We start from the raw sequence: 15,861 nt of genomic DNA on the forward strand, positions 1-15,861 counted from the left end.
GCAACCAATCAGAGCAGCTGTAATTACAGCAAAACCTGGTTCTGCAAAGTATTGACTGAATACGAATATTTAAGTATTACAAAAACCCAAAAAGATTAAACAAACACACTACTGTGTGTTGGTCTAGCCACTAAAATCCCAATAAAATATTTTACTGTGCTAGATTACGCCAATCACCGACGAGGCAAACTGACTCATTTCTTCTGATCTAAGTACACTATGAATAAGTTTTAGCATGAAGTTAATTTTTCTTTAAGAGTAGAAACAAAGCAGATCAGAATTTAAACTGTTTATTGTTGGTGAGCAAGAAGAAATGTCTAAAACAGTTTGCACATCTGTAGAGCATATAGAAAATTAATGATACGCTTTTCTCTGCCAGTAAATGTCAGAAATATAGTTATTACTTATATAACCAGGTTATTTACATTATTACAAGCTCCATTCACATATTTACGACTAAATGCAAAACACACACACACACACACACACACACACACACACACACACACACACACACACACACACACACACACACACACACACACACATCCACGGCCTACACAGATATAGTCCTGAAGACGTTAAACCCTGACAGGGCCGTGGAGATCATCACGCCGGGCAGCTGGGGGTGCCAGTGAATCTCCTTGATCTCCGACTGACCCTGGTGCAGGAACAGCAGCTGCGGGGGCAGATCCTTCACCCCCTCCACCCTGGCGACCACGTCGCATGACTCCACGGAGAGGTCCCACTGGCTGACGACGTCGTCCGCCCCGGAGGCGGCGAACACGCTCGAGTCCACGGGGCTCCACTCCACCGACGTGATGGGGCCGCAGTGCTGCTTGAAGCTGGCCACCGGACAACCCGCCTGCAGGTTAAAGACGCCGGTTAATGTGGGACGGCCATTTTATTACCGATCTTTAAAAAGTCTGACCTGCCGATTCTGAATTTAGCCGATTCCAATTTGTTTTTTTTGCCTGAAATATAGCAAGAAAGTTGCTGATTTGGTAACAGTGTGACCTGGTGGTCAGGTCCGTCAGTCGAACCTCTCACTGCAGAGCAGAAGAGGACAGTGGTTGATTTTTAGACTCAAGATTGTTGGAAAAGATAGTCTTTATATGCAAGTATTGGCCAATCGCCAATCACCCTTAATTAAGGAAATTGGTGCCGATGGATTGGTGCATCACTACGTTCTATCATAGTGGCCATATGCATGTTAACTTTGTTTTTGTGGAAGCATTAATGGTTTTGTTTGACTCCGGGAACTGGAGCTCAACACGTTTCCACACGGATTAAAAGGAGGGCGGTAATAATCATCTTAATTATTGTCGGAAAGTTGTGTAACAACCATGAAATGGAACAAAGGTCTGCGTTGAGCTGAAGCTGGATAAATAACAAGGCTGCAGACAATCTGATGCAACATACAAACCTATAAACATTGGTTTTCATGTTGCAATGACAGAAATTCACTCAAGTCTCAGTGGGAATTGTCTGATGTATACAGGAGTAATTGGAAAGTTTATTTGCTTCAGTAATCCAGTTAAAAAACAGGAGGTTGTTGCAGATTCCTGGTTTCTGTCCGTTTTACTGATCACGGCTCACGGCTAGAGAAAAAACTCGATTCAGTTTTTAGTTTCTTTCAAAATTTGAAAATTGCAATCAGCAAAACTCACCAAAAAGGAAATTTAACACATTTAATGGGCATGAAATGGCCTACAAGGTGCTTGTCTTGCAGGGAGTCACTAATACCAAAGTTATTTGCTGAAGAAGCTGCTTATTAATAGAAACCTTAGTTTAAGGAAAAAGTGTAGCGCAAAAGGTGGAAAAGCAACAAAAATTACTGCAGCCTGGATGAGATTATGTAGCAAATCCATTCAGGAGCCAGTTATCAGATAAATGTTGCGTTTGAATTTCCTTTGGAAATCTCAGTCCCAGAGTCTGGGGAATCAGTGGAGAAGCACAAAATCCACACAGCCCAAAGTCCAGTTTGAAGTTTCCACAGTAAGCGGTGAACTGGAGAGCTGCTGGTGTTGCTCCACTGAGATGTATCAAGTTTAAAGTGTTTCCATCTTTTCCTCTATCTTTTTTATCTGCTTACACGCTGCAGCTTACATAACCATGTTTACGTGTGACTGCCGGCAGTCACACGTAAACAGACTGAAACTGATTAGACTACCTGTTAGGGAGGGTACGGACTGCAGAGAAGAATAAAAAGCTAAACTCGCGCTACAATCTTTGCCTCACTTGGTTTAAGGTGAGCTAGGTGTGGCTCAGCGCTGGACGGTGAATGTAACTATCTGATCCATCCGCATGACATACATGGCTTGTGACATTTGATCATTTTTCAGCATTAAAGACTGCTTTTATGTATAACCAAATCTCATCATTTCTAAAGCTAATTTACACTCAGGGGTTCTGGTCGGGTCCTGGAAATGGTTAACGGACCTGGTGGAGCACAGAAACAAAGTGAATGAACTCCAACAAAAGTCAGCGTCGCCGTCCACCAGGTCACTTTAGAGCTCCTCATGCTCCCCTCTGCAGATGAGCTTTGTGGCGGCGCTGACGTCAGTTTTCAGCAGGACTTGGAACCTGCCCACATTAAGCCTGATGCAATAAGCAATTAATCGCATGATCAATTAAAATGAGCTCAATAATTTTGTTTACAGAGACTTCACAATCTACCGTATTTATGGTTTTGGTTGTTGCATTGGCTTTTATTTCTATTTTACTTATTGTTTTTAGATGCGTTTTATTTTGGATATTTATGAAGTCTTCTAAGTGTTTTGTACAAAGTCATGGTTCATTAAGAGGAAAAACTATATTACTATAGTTTTATTAACTATATTATATTATATATTACTTGAAAATGGTCAATGATCACCATTACCGTTTATCGCAATAATTTCTAAGACAATTTATCCTCCAGAAAAATGTGTTTTTCTGTACCAACACCTGTTTTAGTGGCCATGATATATATCACTGTAATTTATTGACCAGCAAACATAGATAGTTTTCAGTCAACTTTTCTGTAAAAAATACTTTTTTATTGGTCTTGTGTGAAATTCTAATTGTCTTAGAAATTTGAATTTAACCAGCTGTAAATCATAATCATCAAAATGTAAAGAAATGAAATACATTAATCTGTACCTAAAGTCACTCTGAAATAAACAAGTTTTACTTATCAAATTTAATTACAGAAATAAATTGTGTAGGTTGTATCAACCTTACAGACCTCTCAGGTCTTCTGGTTCTGCTCTGCATCCCCAGAACCAGAACCAAACGAGGAGCAGCATCATTCAGCTTCTATGCACCACAAATCTGGAACAAACTTTCTGAAAACTGCTAAACAGCTGAAACACCGAGTTTCTGTAAATCAAGACTAAAAATCCAGCTGTTTAGAGTTGCTTTTGAAACTTAATCATGACTCATTTATCTATAATCTCATGTGCAAAATGTTGACTTTGTAATTTTGTGTTTTTAAGATGTAAAGCACTTTGAAACGCCTTGTTGCTGAAAGTTGCTATGCAAATAAAATTTGATTTGGTTTTGATTTGATTCAGTTCTATAAGTTATTGTAGTTTATCGAGGTCTTTCTGGATAAGCTGGTGCTGGTTCCCACCTTAAACTGTCGCAGGTCCCAGACCTTCAGGAGTCCGTCGTCGCCTCCTGACAGCAGGAACGGCTCGCTCCTGTTCCAGCTGATTACATTGATGTCTGACGAATGAGCCTCATTGGCTGAGAGCATCGAGTTTGGCGGGGCGCGGATATCCCAGATACGGATGGACTGGTCAACAGAGCAAGACGCAAAAACCTAAAAGAAGAAAAGAAACAACAACAAAACGTTTCAACTGTTTAAACGTCAGCAGTGAATCACAACCAACATAAACCAGGTCTGAAACAAAGCAACTGTGTTCTTTCTTTTTTTCTTCTTCTTCTTTTTGGCAAAAGGCTCAAGCCAGCCTCAATTTGCAAGCTGCTCACTCCCAAACCTCAAACAAGATGGGGACTGTTTCGATTTTAGCCGCAACCTCGTGTTGCGACATAATTGCAGTGAGCCAGGTGTTCCTTTACAATAAACATACTTTCATCCACTCAGTGATTTCACTCGACACGCCCTGTGTTTTGTTTGTTTTTTTGCGTTTCCCACAGCCAAGAACCTGCAGAGCACAGAGCAGGTGAGCTCAGCGTGACATCATTAATGCATGTCTAATCAAAGCATTCATGCACTCATCGCCAACTCAGAGCCTTCAACTCCTTTCATCTGAGAGGAGGAGGAGGAACAGAGGAAGCCCTGTGAATGTGACCCGCAGTGTCTTGATAATTGCACATACTGTGGCTTCGGTGGGAGACCACTGCAGATCCTCCACCGACTGGCTGTGGGAGCTGAACGGTCTCTGGTCGATCTGCCACGAGGCTCCACCCTCGCGAGGCTCCCACACGTGGATGTTCTTCCTGCAGTCGCCGCTGACGAGGCGACCTGGTGAGGAAAACGCGGGAGAATCTATTAAAAGTCTAGTCTTTATGTTTTTTTTAAAGCTTTGATGGACTAGATAAAAGTATTGGGCTTTAAGATTAATTTCCCTTCATTCTGCTGCACATTTGGTGATCAAAATGAAAAATATGATCCTGAAATTTCACTTTAATACAGTGTTTCACTTTGATTCTTTAATGAAATCCGTTTAGGTTTTCAGATTTTCAATGGCACTAAAAAAAAAAACTTGGAATGAACCAGGTAATTTAGCGTATTATTTTTTATTTATCCTATCATGTTCAGTATGCATTTAATTAACTAGAGGCCAAATATAAAGGGATAGCAACAAAAAAGTATATTTCACTTAAACTTTGATATATCCTTTATAGAAAGTTGATAAATTATTACACCATTGTTTAGGCTGGTGAAACTCACAGAAGGTTAGGGCTCAACGTGCTGCAAAGCAAACCTTAAAATCTCATTTTAGGGACGTAAGAATCCAGAAAGAGACAACTGCAGAAATCCCACTGGCATCACATTACAATAAAAAAACAAAATAAAATATAAAAAGAAAGTGTCGATGTTTTTGCAAGGTCCTGTACTTAAAGATCATCAAGTAGGGCTGATCGACAGCAGTACTTAGTATCTATGCAGAAGGTTATTTCCTTTTAAATACCGTTTTCGAATTTGAATTCTTATATTAATCCAAGTTTCTCTGGAAAAGATGCACCGTTTTATTAAAATCCAAAGGAACAAATGGGATCATTTCCCGCCACATTTTTTAAATCTTCAACTTAGAGACACCCTTAAATTTCCTCTGTTTAAAATATTATCTATAATTAACTTTGTGAACATCCAACTCAACTGAAAGCCCTTTTTTTCTGTTTTTTTTTATTATTGTCATTTTAAAGTTTCTACATCCTGAAGTCATGCTTGGATCTGGTTACCAGTTTTCCCTCTGATCAGACCCACAGCGTGACATCCAGCTCAATTATAGCCGAAGTCTTTGTTATTTTTGGCCTGCAGCAGAAATTCTTGTTTTTTTTTTTTCTTCCTTCTGTCTGCAGGAGGAAGTTTGACTCACCTGGGACTTTAGGGGACCAATCAATCGCGAAGCCTTCACTCATGTGTCCTGAGAAGCTGAACAGCGGTGTAGCTTCTTTCTGCTGCTGGACGAACGTTGCCATGGCAGCAGAGCTGTGGATGGCCTCCAGCTGAGGTCGAAGGTCGAATATCTCTACCTGTCCCTTGTCCGACCACACTGCAGCCAATGGGAGCTCGCCACACTGGGTCACCTGGAAAATAAATTCAACCAACCATTAAAGGGGGCCTGTTATAACTTACATGTTTTATGCTCCCATTTGGGTTTCAAATGCTTCCAAAAACAGCTCAAGAACTGTAAAAACAACAACAAACAAATAAAATCCTCCTTCTGTTTTTACGAAATAAGTTTATGTTTTTGATTGTGTGGAAAATGAGCCGTTTTAAAAACCTTCCAATGGTCAAGTCATACTGGCGTTACCTAGCAACCCAAATGGAGTACCAGCATGTTTGGTCAGCTGGTTTTACCGCTGTACTGTGCTGTACAATGGCAGCTGGAAAAGACAAGTGATTTGCTGTTGACTTACCATCCAGAAACCACTTGCTGCATTCTTGTTGGTTGCGCAGGAGGCTCTACTTGTGCTTTTCAAAGATGTACGGTTGTATAACCGTATTTTTTGCAGCCATTTTCACGTGTGAGGGTGAATGTTGAATTTGAGGGCATCGCCAGCAACAGCTAATTTTGATTTAAAGTGACAAGAGCCCTAAAATGGCTCATTCTGAAAGGAGCTCAAATTAGGCAGAACTGACCAAACGAAAATCTCATTATCAAAGAATGATTATGTGCAAAAAAAAAAACAAACATTTTGTAGAGCGTACAGACCTACACTAACCTGTTAAATAAAGCTAATTAGTTCTCCTTTAAAGAAAATCTGTGCCCTAATTATGATTTACCTATATAAAAAATGACAGACTTACTCTAACTCTGTTAATCCCTCCATAGTGAGGCATCATGGCCAGCTCCAGCTGTGGCTTCTTATCCTCTTCCTCCTCCTCCTCTTCATCGCTTTCCTCATCGCTGCTTTCCTCCTCTTCGTTTTCCTTCTCCGTTCCATGAAGGTTGTGCATGCGCATCACCAGAAGTCTGCAGCGAGAGAGAGGAGCACATTTGCCAGAAAGGTGAACAAAGAGGAGCTTGAGAGTGAAAGTAAAAAACACCCACCACCTTCTAACGGACTCGATTTATATTCAAGTTCTGACAGATTTTCAGTTAAATCCTGACTGGCAGGTAAAGGATTTACATGAGAGCTAACCCGAAATCCGCTCACCATGAACAAGTCTGCTTTTATCTGGGTGTAATGTCTGTTTCTACCACTGACAGTCATTCATTAATGTAAAAGGAGAGTCTTAAAAACAATATTGCACAATGTGAAACGAAGCCAAGAGGAACCGTTCAGAGATTTACTAAAGCTTTAGTTCAACAGAAGTATCTTACTGAGCTTAAAATAATCACAGGAGGACTGTTTAGTTTATTAATAATTTGACTTCTTGACACAATAGGTTGGATTTTATTCCGGTTTTCAGAGTAAAGGGGTAAATATATAAATGCAATGCAAAGATTAGTGAGAATAACACTTCCTCTTCCTTTAATTTCTTCTCAAAAGTTTAATAAAAATTCATAAATATTAAATTTCTATTTTTAAATTTCTTTTCAGTTACTTTAGACGCAAATATACACACAAAGTTCAACAATTATTTACTTTATGGGCATTTCCCTCCTATTTTGTCAGGAGGAAACTTCATTTTTGTGATAAGAAAAACACAAAACATACAAAATCTTCCAATAATAGGTGGCAAAGGAGAATAATTGGTATGAAGTGATTACAACTATCCATCCATCCATCCATTTTCTTGCACCCTTGTCCCTTAATGGGGTCAGGAGSRTTGCTGGTGCCTATCTCCAGCTAACGTTCCGGGCGAGAGGCAGGGTTCACCCTGGACAGGTCGCCAGTCTGTCGCAGTGCAACACAGAGACACACAACCATGCACACACACACACACACACACACACTAACACCTAGGGGCAATTTAGAGAGGCCAAAAAACCTGACAGTCATGTTTTTGGACTGTGGGAGGAAACTGGAGTACCCGGAGAAAACCCACGCATGCACAGGGAGAACATGCAAACTCCATGCAGAAAGACCGAGGCCGGGAATCGAACCCAGCACTTTCTTGCTGCAAGGCAACAGCTCTACCAACTGCGCCACTGTGCAGCCCGATTACAACTATAACTTGACAAATGTTAGAATCAATAATTTATAGAGATGTGCCAACCAGGTTTTTTCCTGCCGATACCGATTCCGATCACCCATGAGGGCCGATCACCGATACCGATCACATAATTATTTTTTTAATCAAAAGCACTACCGGTTACATTATGTGGAAAAAGGAATCATGAATTCACCTTAATTTAGACAAAAATTTGTTTTTAATAACTTTTTCCAAGAAAAAAACAGGCATTGTGCAAATTGTCCTGCTATTGATAATACTATCTTTAACAGACTGAAAACATATGAAGGCTCTGAAGAGGCTAAATAATGCAAAGAGCCAAAATAAAATCTCTCAACATTGCCAAAAAATTCAAGTATAAAACTTAACATTCAAAGGCAAATACAGGATCCATTACAATAAACAATCCTGAGTTACTGAATGAAAACTTCCTGATAGGTGAGTGTTTGTAGCTGTGCGCTGCTTTACCTGCTATCTGATCCTCCATATGTCTTTTTTACTGYAGTGAGCCTCGATGTAGCCAAACTCCTCAAGTATGGCATTGTTTTTATGCCATATTAGCTTCGTTGTGTTGATGCATTTTGACCTGCTTCAATTTTCCGCCGCAACACGCAAACGTCCCCATTCACTCAGTGCGTTATATAGTTCCACATCGCTTAGGATTTGTTGCTGCGCGTTTGCGCAGTGTGAAGGAAAGAGGAGACCAGCTGCACAGGCAGRCTGMGAAATGAGAAGCAGGTGATCGGTTTGTGTGATCGGCAACAAGGGACCGTGATCTGTGATCACCGATCATACACTTTTTCACGGAAATCGGCCGATTATGATCGGTGGCCGATTATGATCGGTGGCCGATCGATCGGCACACCTCTAATAATTTAGGTTAATTACTGGTTAAGAGAGAAAAAATGCATTTCTGCAGTAACTTCAAACCTGAACATATTCAGAGCCTTTAAATAAATATTTATCCCCTTGGATGTTTTACAAAATCAATCACAATCATCATTTGGCTTTCCTGAGGGAAAGAAATAAAAATACAATAAAAAAAATACTTTAACGTAAAAAAAAAGTAATTAACATGCAACATAAAATAAATGTCATTTATAATTTGTTTTGTCAAAAAAACAAATTTTGTTGATCATGATTGAGCCATTAAAGCAATAAAAAAGTAAGATACTTTTTAAAGGCACTGTACAATCTGAATATAACACATACTGTTTTATTTGTCTTATATTCACATTGTGGTCCATCACATTAAAGTTTTTATGGTTGGATTGTAACAAAATGCGCAAGAATGCAAAGGAACAAAGAAACGAGCTTATGCAACAAATTTCACAATAATCAGGCTTAAGACAAAAAAGCAAACACAGATACATCAAACTTCAGTAATCTGGTGGAAAGCTGCACATGCACATTTCTGCATGTTTAACAAAACAACAGTTTTATGGATTTAGCTTCAATCTGTCTGAGAAAAGAGTAAACAACTGACTTGGAGTCTAAGCAAACACGTAATCTATTTTTTATGTGCGTACTAAAACCACAACCAGTCCTGTTAACTTCACGTAAACATTTGCTTTCCGCTCAGCTAAACAAGCACAGAGAATCCTTTGCCATGTCGATGTCCCAACACAGGAACAAGGCTGGATCGGATCAGCTGGATGAAAACGCGAGCAGATGTAACATTTCTGTTGTCTCTTGAGACACTCCCTTCCCACTTTTTCCTCCACAACAAAAAAAAAGAGAGCAAAGTGTTGAGACAAATACTAACTACAGCTTTAAAAAGTTGTTGATAGCATCGCAGATGCACTAGACAGAAAGCAACAACTGGTGCTTCTGTGAGGATACACACAGCTTAATTTAAGCAAAGCTACAGTCCTTTGCGATGCATTAATTTAAAATGCTACGGTCACCTTAACTGCAGTAAACACTAAGCAGAAGCAATCAAGTAAGAGGGAAGACAGTTTGACTGGTGATTATGTGAAAATGAGAGGAGAAATGCAGCCAAATGCGTCCCACCTCACCATTAGAAACTACTTTGTGTTGGATTAACTTGTGAGAAAACATTATAACAAGATTGTGGCTTTTCACTAAACCTGCCACAATAACAAATGTGGTTGTCCCAGAAGTTATTGCCATAAACAGAAAGATTGTTGTTTTTATATTTACAACCAATTAAATGGCAATGGCATAATAAAGCGAGAACGCATCCTCAAAGATCGATAAACTTTAAATTCTAATGAACATCTAACCCTGGAACTGGAAGATATTTTAAATATCCAAAATAAACAAAACAAAACAACAGAAACAACAAATAAAATTAATTTTTAAGTCTCTGCAAGCAAAATTGTCCTTCAAACAAACCAAAGCACCAGACTGAAGACTTTCATCATCCAGGTTTTGGTAGAAAGAGAAAAGAGACAAATGATAAACCATGTGACTGGATATCATTGAGCTCATTTTAAATGATCACATCCATCCATCCATCCACTATCTTACAGGCTTATCCCTAGTGGGGTGGAGAGGGGTGCTGGTGCCCATCTCCAGCAATCAACTCATTTATTACTTGAGCAATTAATTTATTAATTATTGCAACAGGTCAGACAACAAATGTTACTAGATGATAAATTATCCTCAAAATTATTGCGGTAAACAATCACATTGTTGTTTTGAGACCATTTTCAAGTAATATAATGGTAATGACATAATAATGCAAGTTCGCCCTCTCAAAGAATGAGAAACTTTCATTTTGTACTGAACACTAACTAGGAGATATCTTAAATATTCTAAATAGAACACAACTATAAATAAATAACATGGATTACGAAATGTGTGTGAACAAAATTGGTCTTAAAACAATGCTAATCATCGATATGAAATTATCGAGATCATTTACTGCGATTAATTGTTTATTACTGCGTGTAAAAAAAATAAAACTTGTTGCCAATAGCCTGAACTAAAACTACAAAACAAATCACCGAAACAAATAAACCCTGCCACTCGGGTATTTTATTTTACTAATTATTTCCTTTTTGTTTTGTTTCGTTTGTAACATAAATTTGCAATAATAATCTGGAAGATATAAGCCAGTAGTCTAAAAGTGAGCGGCAGTGTGTGGTACCTGTTCTTCAGGGCTGTTTCAGCCTGCGTGCCCGCGCACAGCAGCATGGACACGGGGAACTGCTGCCTGCTGTCTCCGTCTCCGTCCTTCATCACGTCGAAGCTCAGGCACGGAGCACCTGAACGAAAAGTCAAAAAGTTAAACCTGGATGGAGCTCCTGCAGTCTGGCTTGAGCAGCACGTCCAGCAGGCCGGGTCCGAACTCGCCTGTTTGGCACTCGTGGTACATGCGGTACGCGGAGCGGTCCATCTCCAGCTGCTCTCCGGGCTGAAGCGGCTCGATCCCGGGGACGTACACCTTCTTTCCCGCGTCTCCTTCCTCTTCCATCTCTACCCCTTCGTCCTCTTCCTCCATCTCTGCCATCTCGCCTTCTTCTCCTCGGTTTAACGCGTGCTCATCGGGCGCAGACATCTTGGAAGGGCACTTCCGGTCTATGAAGCGGCCACGTGGTTTGAGCGTCCTCCCTCTTTCTCCTCCTCTTCCTCCTCCTCCTCTCCCCTCATTCTCTCTCTCCCACCCTGTTTACGGGAATTCAGCTGGTTTCTTTGGCGCTTGGCTCCCCGCTGCCAGGAAAAAGCTGTCTTTCAAAGATTTCTCTCGAAAACATGACACCAGACTGTTGGCTGTATTGTGTGCATGGTCAACCTGACCTCTCCAAAAAGCCTCCCCCGTATGTGTGCTTTCTTTTCTTTTTTTTTACTGGGGTCATCTGTATTCGGTGACCCACCCAAGACAAGGTTTCAGTGAATCACAGTTAAGCCTATTTACGCGAATTATGAAACCTCCTGACATTAGTACCCCTGTCACAGACTGGAAACCAGGACTTATCCCTCCACAGGCAGACGTCTTAAATATTTATGCATCAGACTGGAAAAGGTATAAAGAAGCGGTTCACGTAATAAAACGTAAGTATTTCCGTCCCCATTTGTACAAATATGTGTTTGTTCCTCCTTGCAAACTCTTGACACAAATTCAGTGTAAACAATGAGCACGCAAAACATGGTGCTTCCATGGCGACAGCAAGGCAATGCAATGCACTTCAAGGGTGAGGACAATGGTACACATTACATGTTTGGGTGTGTGTGCAAGCAGGGGCAAGTGCTAGCATAAAGATTTCACTTTTATTCCTCTTATGGTTTCAGACAGAAGCCAGGCCGCCACGATGCATTCCTCCCCCGTCTGCAGCTTATCTTTACTTTTTTTTTTTTCTTGCTTTCACCCGACATATCCACATCACAGTTCACCTCACATGAATAGATAAAGGAATCCAGGGGCATAAACAAAAGCATCTCATCGCTGAAGGGGCCGCCAAAGCATCCGAGTGATCTAGCATGAACAAAACGTAACTTTAAGGACTACTTTGTTCGAATTAAGCAAACGAAAAGAACTCAAAGACACGGAAGCTGTAAAAATCAAAGGTATGAAAAGAAGCATTTTACTGTTTCAGTAACAGAGCATTGATCCATGCAGCAACATTTACTGTCTGATAAATGCTAAACTATTGCCCTCCTGTCATTCACTAGAGCTAATGCACTCTTCCATCTTAAGACACACAACAAAAGAACCGTAGTAATAAATATAAGTTACTGGACCACTCTAATTTAAACCAAATGCCACTATACCTAAAAGTCTTTAATTTACATTTACTTACAGGAATAAACTCTCACAACATTCATTTGTAAACAGTGAGGCAACCACGGAGAATGGCTTATGTGCACCGACTAGCTCAGTTTGGATCTCTTGTTAGCAAGGAAAGCACAATTAGCTGGAGCTTGTGGCTTTTTTTTTTTCAACCAAGAGAGTGACTATAAGGTTTAATATATATTTGATATAATAAGAGCAAAGTTAGCTGACTTTTGGCATTTAATTTAAACAGCTTGTGCATATCACTTCATTTTAGCAAAGCTTACTGCAACAAAACTCAAAAATAACTCATTCAGTGCCAGGTAAAAGTTTCATTATTGTGCAATAAAAAAACCCAATGTTGCTACCAGTAGAGTCCAAATAACAACAACAATAACAAGGGGCACCAGAAAGCTGCAGGACAAGGCCGGGATCGAGATCTTCCACAGGACGATGGAGGTTTATTGTCTATCATTTTTTCAGGCTGGTCTTCCTCGCGTCTGATGGCTCGAGTGGTCAATAGTTTGCCCCTCACCGGACCGTAGTCCTTCCTTTCCAAAGGCGTGGGCAACGTGGGCGGGAAACAAGTTTCAATTGAAGGTGAGCAACCCACCTGGAGCCACCGAGCAAAAAGTTCTGACGTTAGATTTAATAGTTCTTCTGGGGAGGAGGACAACACTGGGTACTGGTTGAGATTCATCTCCTCCCGGAAACTCTGAGAAGAGGAAATGACGGAATGATCAGAGAAACAACTCAAGGTAAGTCGTAAAAGCTGCGATACTTTTACGACTCCTTCTATAGTTTACAAAACTCATTAAATGGAACATGTCAGGAAATTAACACATAAAGACTGAAAATCCTACCTCTGTATTTTTGTTCTTTCTAACAATTCTATCCAGTGTCTGCTTCAGCTCTAGGATGAAGGTGTAATTGAGATGCTGATCCCAGAGGTTTGTGAAGAGCACATGCCAGGACTGCACGAGAACCACTGCTGCCGAGAACACGCAGCACTGCAGGGAGACCTCAGAGTTAGCAATGCGCAACACATGACGGATCACCACAAGAACCACATCAGTAGCACCCGAGTGCAAGTGACACTAGAGAGCACCTGCTTCAGCAATCTGTTCACAAACTCAGTTTTTTTTTCTCTCTTTCTTAAGATCTGTAAATGAGTGTGGGAGAAAGGTAATAATTATCCAGGTTATGGAGTCAAACATTATCCCAAAAGAGGAGGTTGACTTCCATGAAACACACAAAAGCGGTTTTATGACATGCGAGACTCTGCTCCCTCCGTTTAACTGATAACTAAACTCACCGGCTCAGTTTCGCACAGCATGCTTCGAGTGTAGTGGTGCGCTACACGATAATCTTTAGGGAACACAGACCGCTGGAGGAGAGAGAAGAAAACAAAAAAAAAAACAAAGATCAGAACTGATTGAGCTTTGTACTGAAGTTGATAAAGTGAGGCATATCTTTTGTAATTGTTACAAATCTTCAAGGTGACTAAAAAAAAAGTGCAAAGCATCACATAGTTTGATTTCCCTCTCTGATCTGATGCGCTTACTCTGAATCTATTTGCTATTCCTTCACATCGTTACATCACATCCTCACTGACAAAAAGCTGCTGATTTAAAAATAAAAAAACAGTAAAGACTTACAAATCCATTTGGATTAGAATCGATTGTTGCCTTTATGTTTTCAACACCTTTCAGGTCAAAGTCACATCCACCACATTGGACGATGAAGAGCAGCAGCAAAAGTAGACCTGTTTGACACATGAGTGAGGATGAAAGGAACAGATGACATTCAGATAATAGGTGGAAACTTTCTGTGGTTTCTATCTTCTCGAGCTGCATACCTACAGAGAAACGTTTCAACATATCCTGTGTCAATTTAGCCATTTCTGCAGAAAACAGACGAAAATACTCTGAGCTGCGGTTGCATCGCCAGCTCCAACTGCATGACATTAGTGTGGCTGAGATTGTAGCGACACATGCAGTGAAAGTGTGCTGTGATACCTGAACAAGCACGAGTAAGAGTCTGCTCTACAAGTTCTACAAGTACGCACGTAGAAATAAAAGCTGAAGTAAAGCATTTGAAGGGTGTTCTTATTTCTCACCTGGCATTTTATCTTTCTAAGAATGGACACTTCTCCATTTCTCTTGTTGACAGCAATCACTCTTCAGCTGTGTCACTCTGTAAAAGGCAAAGTTTCCTCCTCTGTGGTTTGTTGAGGTCTCTGACAGAGCACGCTTCTGCCTTTCCTCTCTCTCAGCGGTCGATGTTCAGTCCCCCTTGCTCACATCCCTCAGTGCATTCTCTTCTTCTGGTTTCCTCTGGTACTTTCCAAAATATGACCCATTAATCTCCACAAGCCATCATTCTCTTTCACTTTGGATTTTCCCTCTAAATCCCAGAGTGGCTGCAGCCTTCTTTCGTTTTCAAGAGCTTTTTTTTTTTTTTTTGTCTCCCCTCCTTTTTTTTTTGGTACTGCAGACCTTGAATCTTCCTAAATCTCAGTAGCTCCTGGGTTCCTTAATGGATAAAGCGGCAGAGACGCGGGCCACCCTCCTCTCCCTCTGGTCACTCCTTGTGTTCTCCACTCAGACACAGGCGCCGCTCAAAGTGAAAGTGCTACGCTGGATTGCCTGCCCCTGTTCCCTTTAAGTCCCGGCCCCTCCCACGCCACACGTTTTACCTCACTATTGCCTCCCCACATTCCCTGACACCCTCGCCCCCTTCCCCCCCTTCCAAACAGGGACTGAGGAGGCTTAGTCATGCAGTTGGAGCGTATGTTTCTCATTTGGAGTCTCCCCCGCACCTCTTCGCCTGCAGATCTGCTCGTCTTTCTCCCCTCAGATTCAGTATCATCCCTGATTAATCGTCACATGGGCCGCTTTTGTTTCTGCTTTAAATAAACAAAGAATCACATTCCTTGTCAATCTGGTGAGCAGGATTGCAACACCCCACTGCCAGAACATGCAAGTCATTCTATGTAGAGCAGCTCTTCACAGTCAACGCCATTAAATTCACAGATGCGCCTCATGGGACACTGAAGTCCAGCACTGTGAACAGCTGTCAACATCTTGTCTGTAACGTGTTGATGCGAGGCCTCAGGTCATCTGCAGCATCCTGTTGCTTCGGATTTCAGCGACGTGTCACGAAGGAGGTTAATTACTACTGAAAGGAAGGAGGAAAGAAGTTGTGTCTCTTTATCTTCTTTCCGACTGAAGGTCAAAGGAAAGTGGACCGCTTGCTCTGCTGAGGGGGAATGGAAACTACAGAGCAGCAGCAAAACCCGCCGTACGCAAAAGAAAGCCCCGGT

At 41.0% G+C, this 15,861-nt stretch overlaps 1 protein-coding gene across 1 annotated transcript; it reads right to left on the reverse strand.

Moving 5' to 3' along the window:
- Window positions 1–274: 274 nt before the first annotated feature.
- grwd1 (glutamate-rich WD repeat containing 1) lies at window positions 275–15,206 on the reverse strand. Its single transcript, XM_008431570.2, has 11 exons — window positions 14,656–15,206; window positions 14,195–14,301; window positions 13,852–13,923; window positions 13,400–13,546; window positions 11,120–13,251; window positions 10,914–11,031; window positions 6,488–6,653; window positions 5,553–5,763; window positions 4,329–4,474; window positions 3,617–3,808; window positions 275–865 (listed from the first exon to the last, which is right to left on the reverse strand). The coding sequence occupies exons 5-11, from the start codon at window positions 11,322–11,324 to the stop codon at window positions 557–559; spliced, it is 1,347 nt and encodes a 448-aa protein (XP_008429792.1). The 5' UTR covers window positions 11,325–13,251; window positions 13,400–13,546; window positions 13,852–13,923; window positions 14,195–14,301; window positions 14,656–15,206; the 3' UTR covers window positions 275–556.
- Between the last annotated feature and the right edge of the window lie 655 nt (window positions 15,207–15,861).

This window comes from Poecilia reticulata, linkage group LG16, assembly GCF_000633615.1.
Source record: "Poecilia reticulata strain Guanapo linkage group LG16, Guppy_female_1.0+MT, whole genome shotgun sequence".
Taxonomy (NCBI): Eukaryota; Metazoa; Chordata; class Actinopteri; order Cyprinodontiformes; family Poeciliidae; genus Poecilia; species Poecilia reticulata.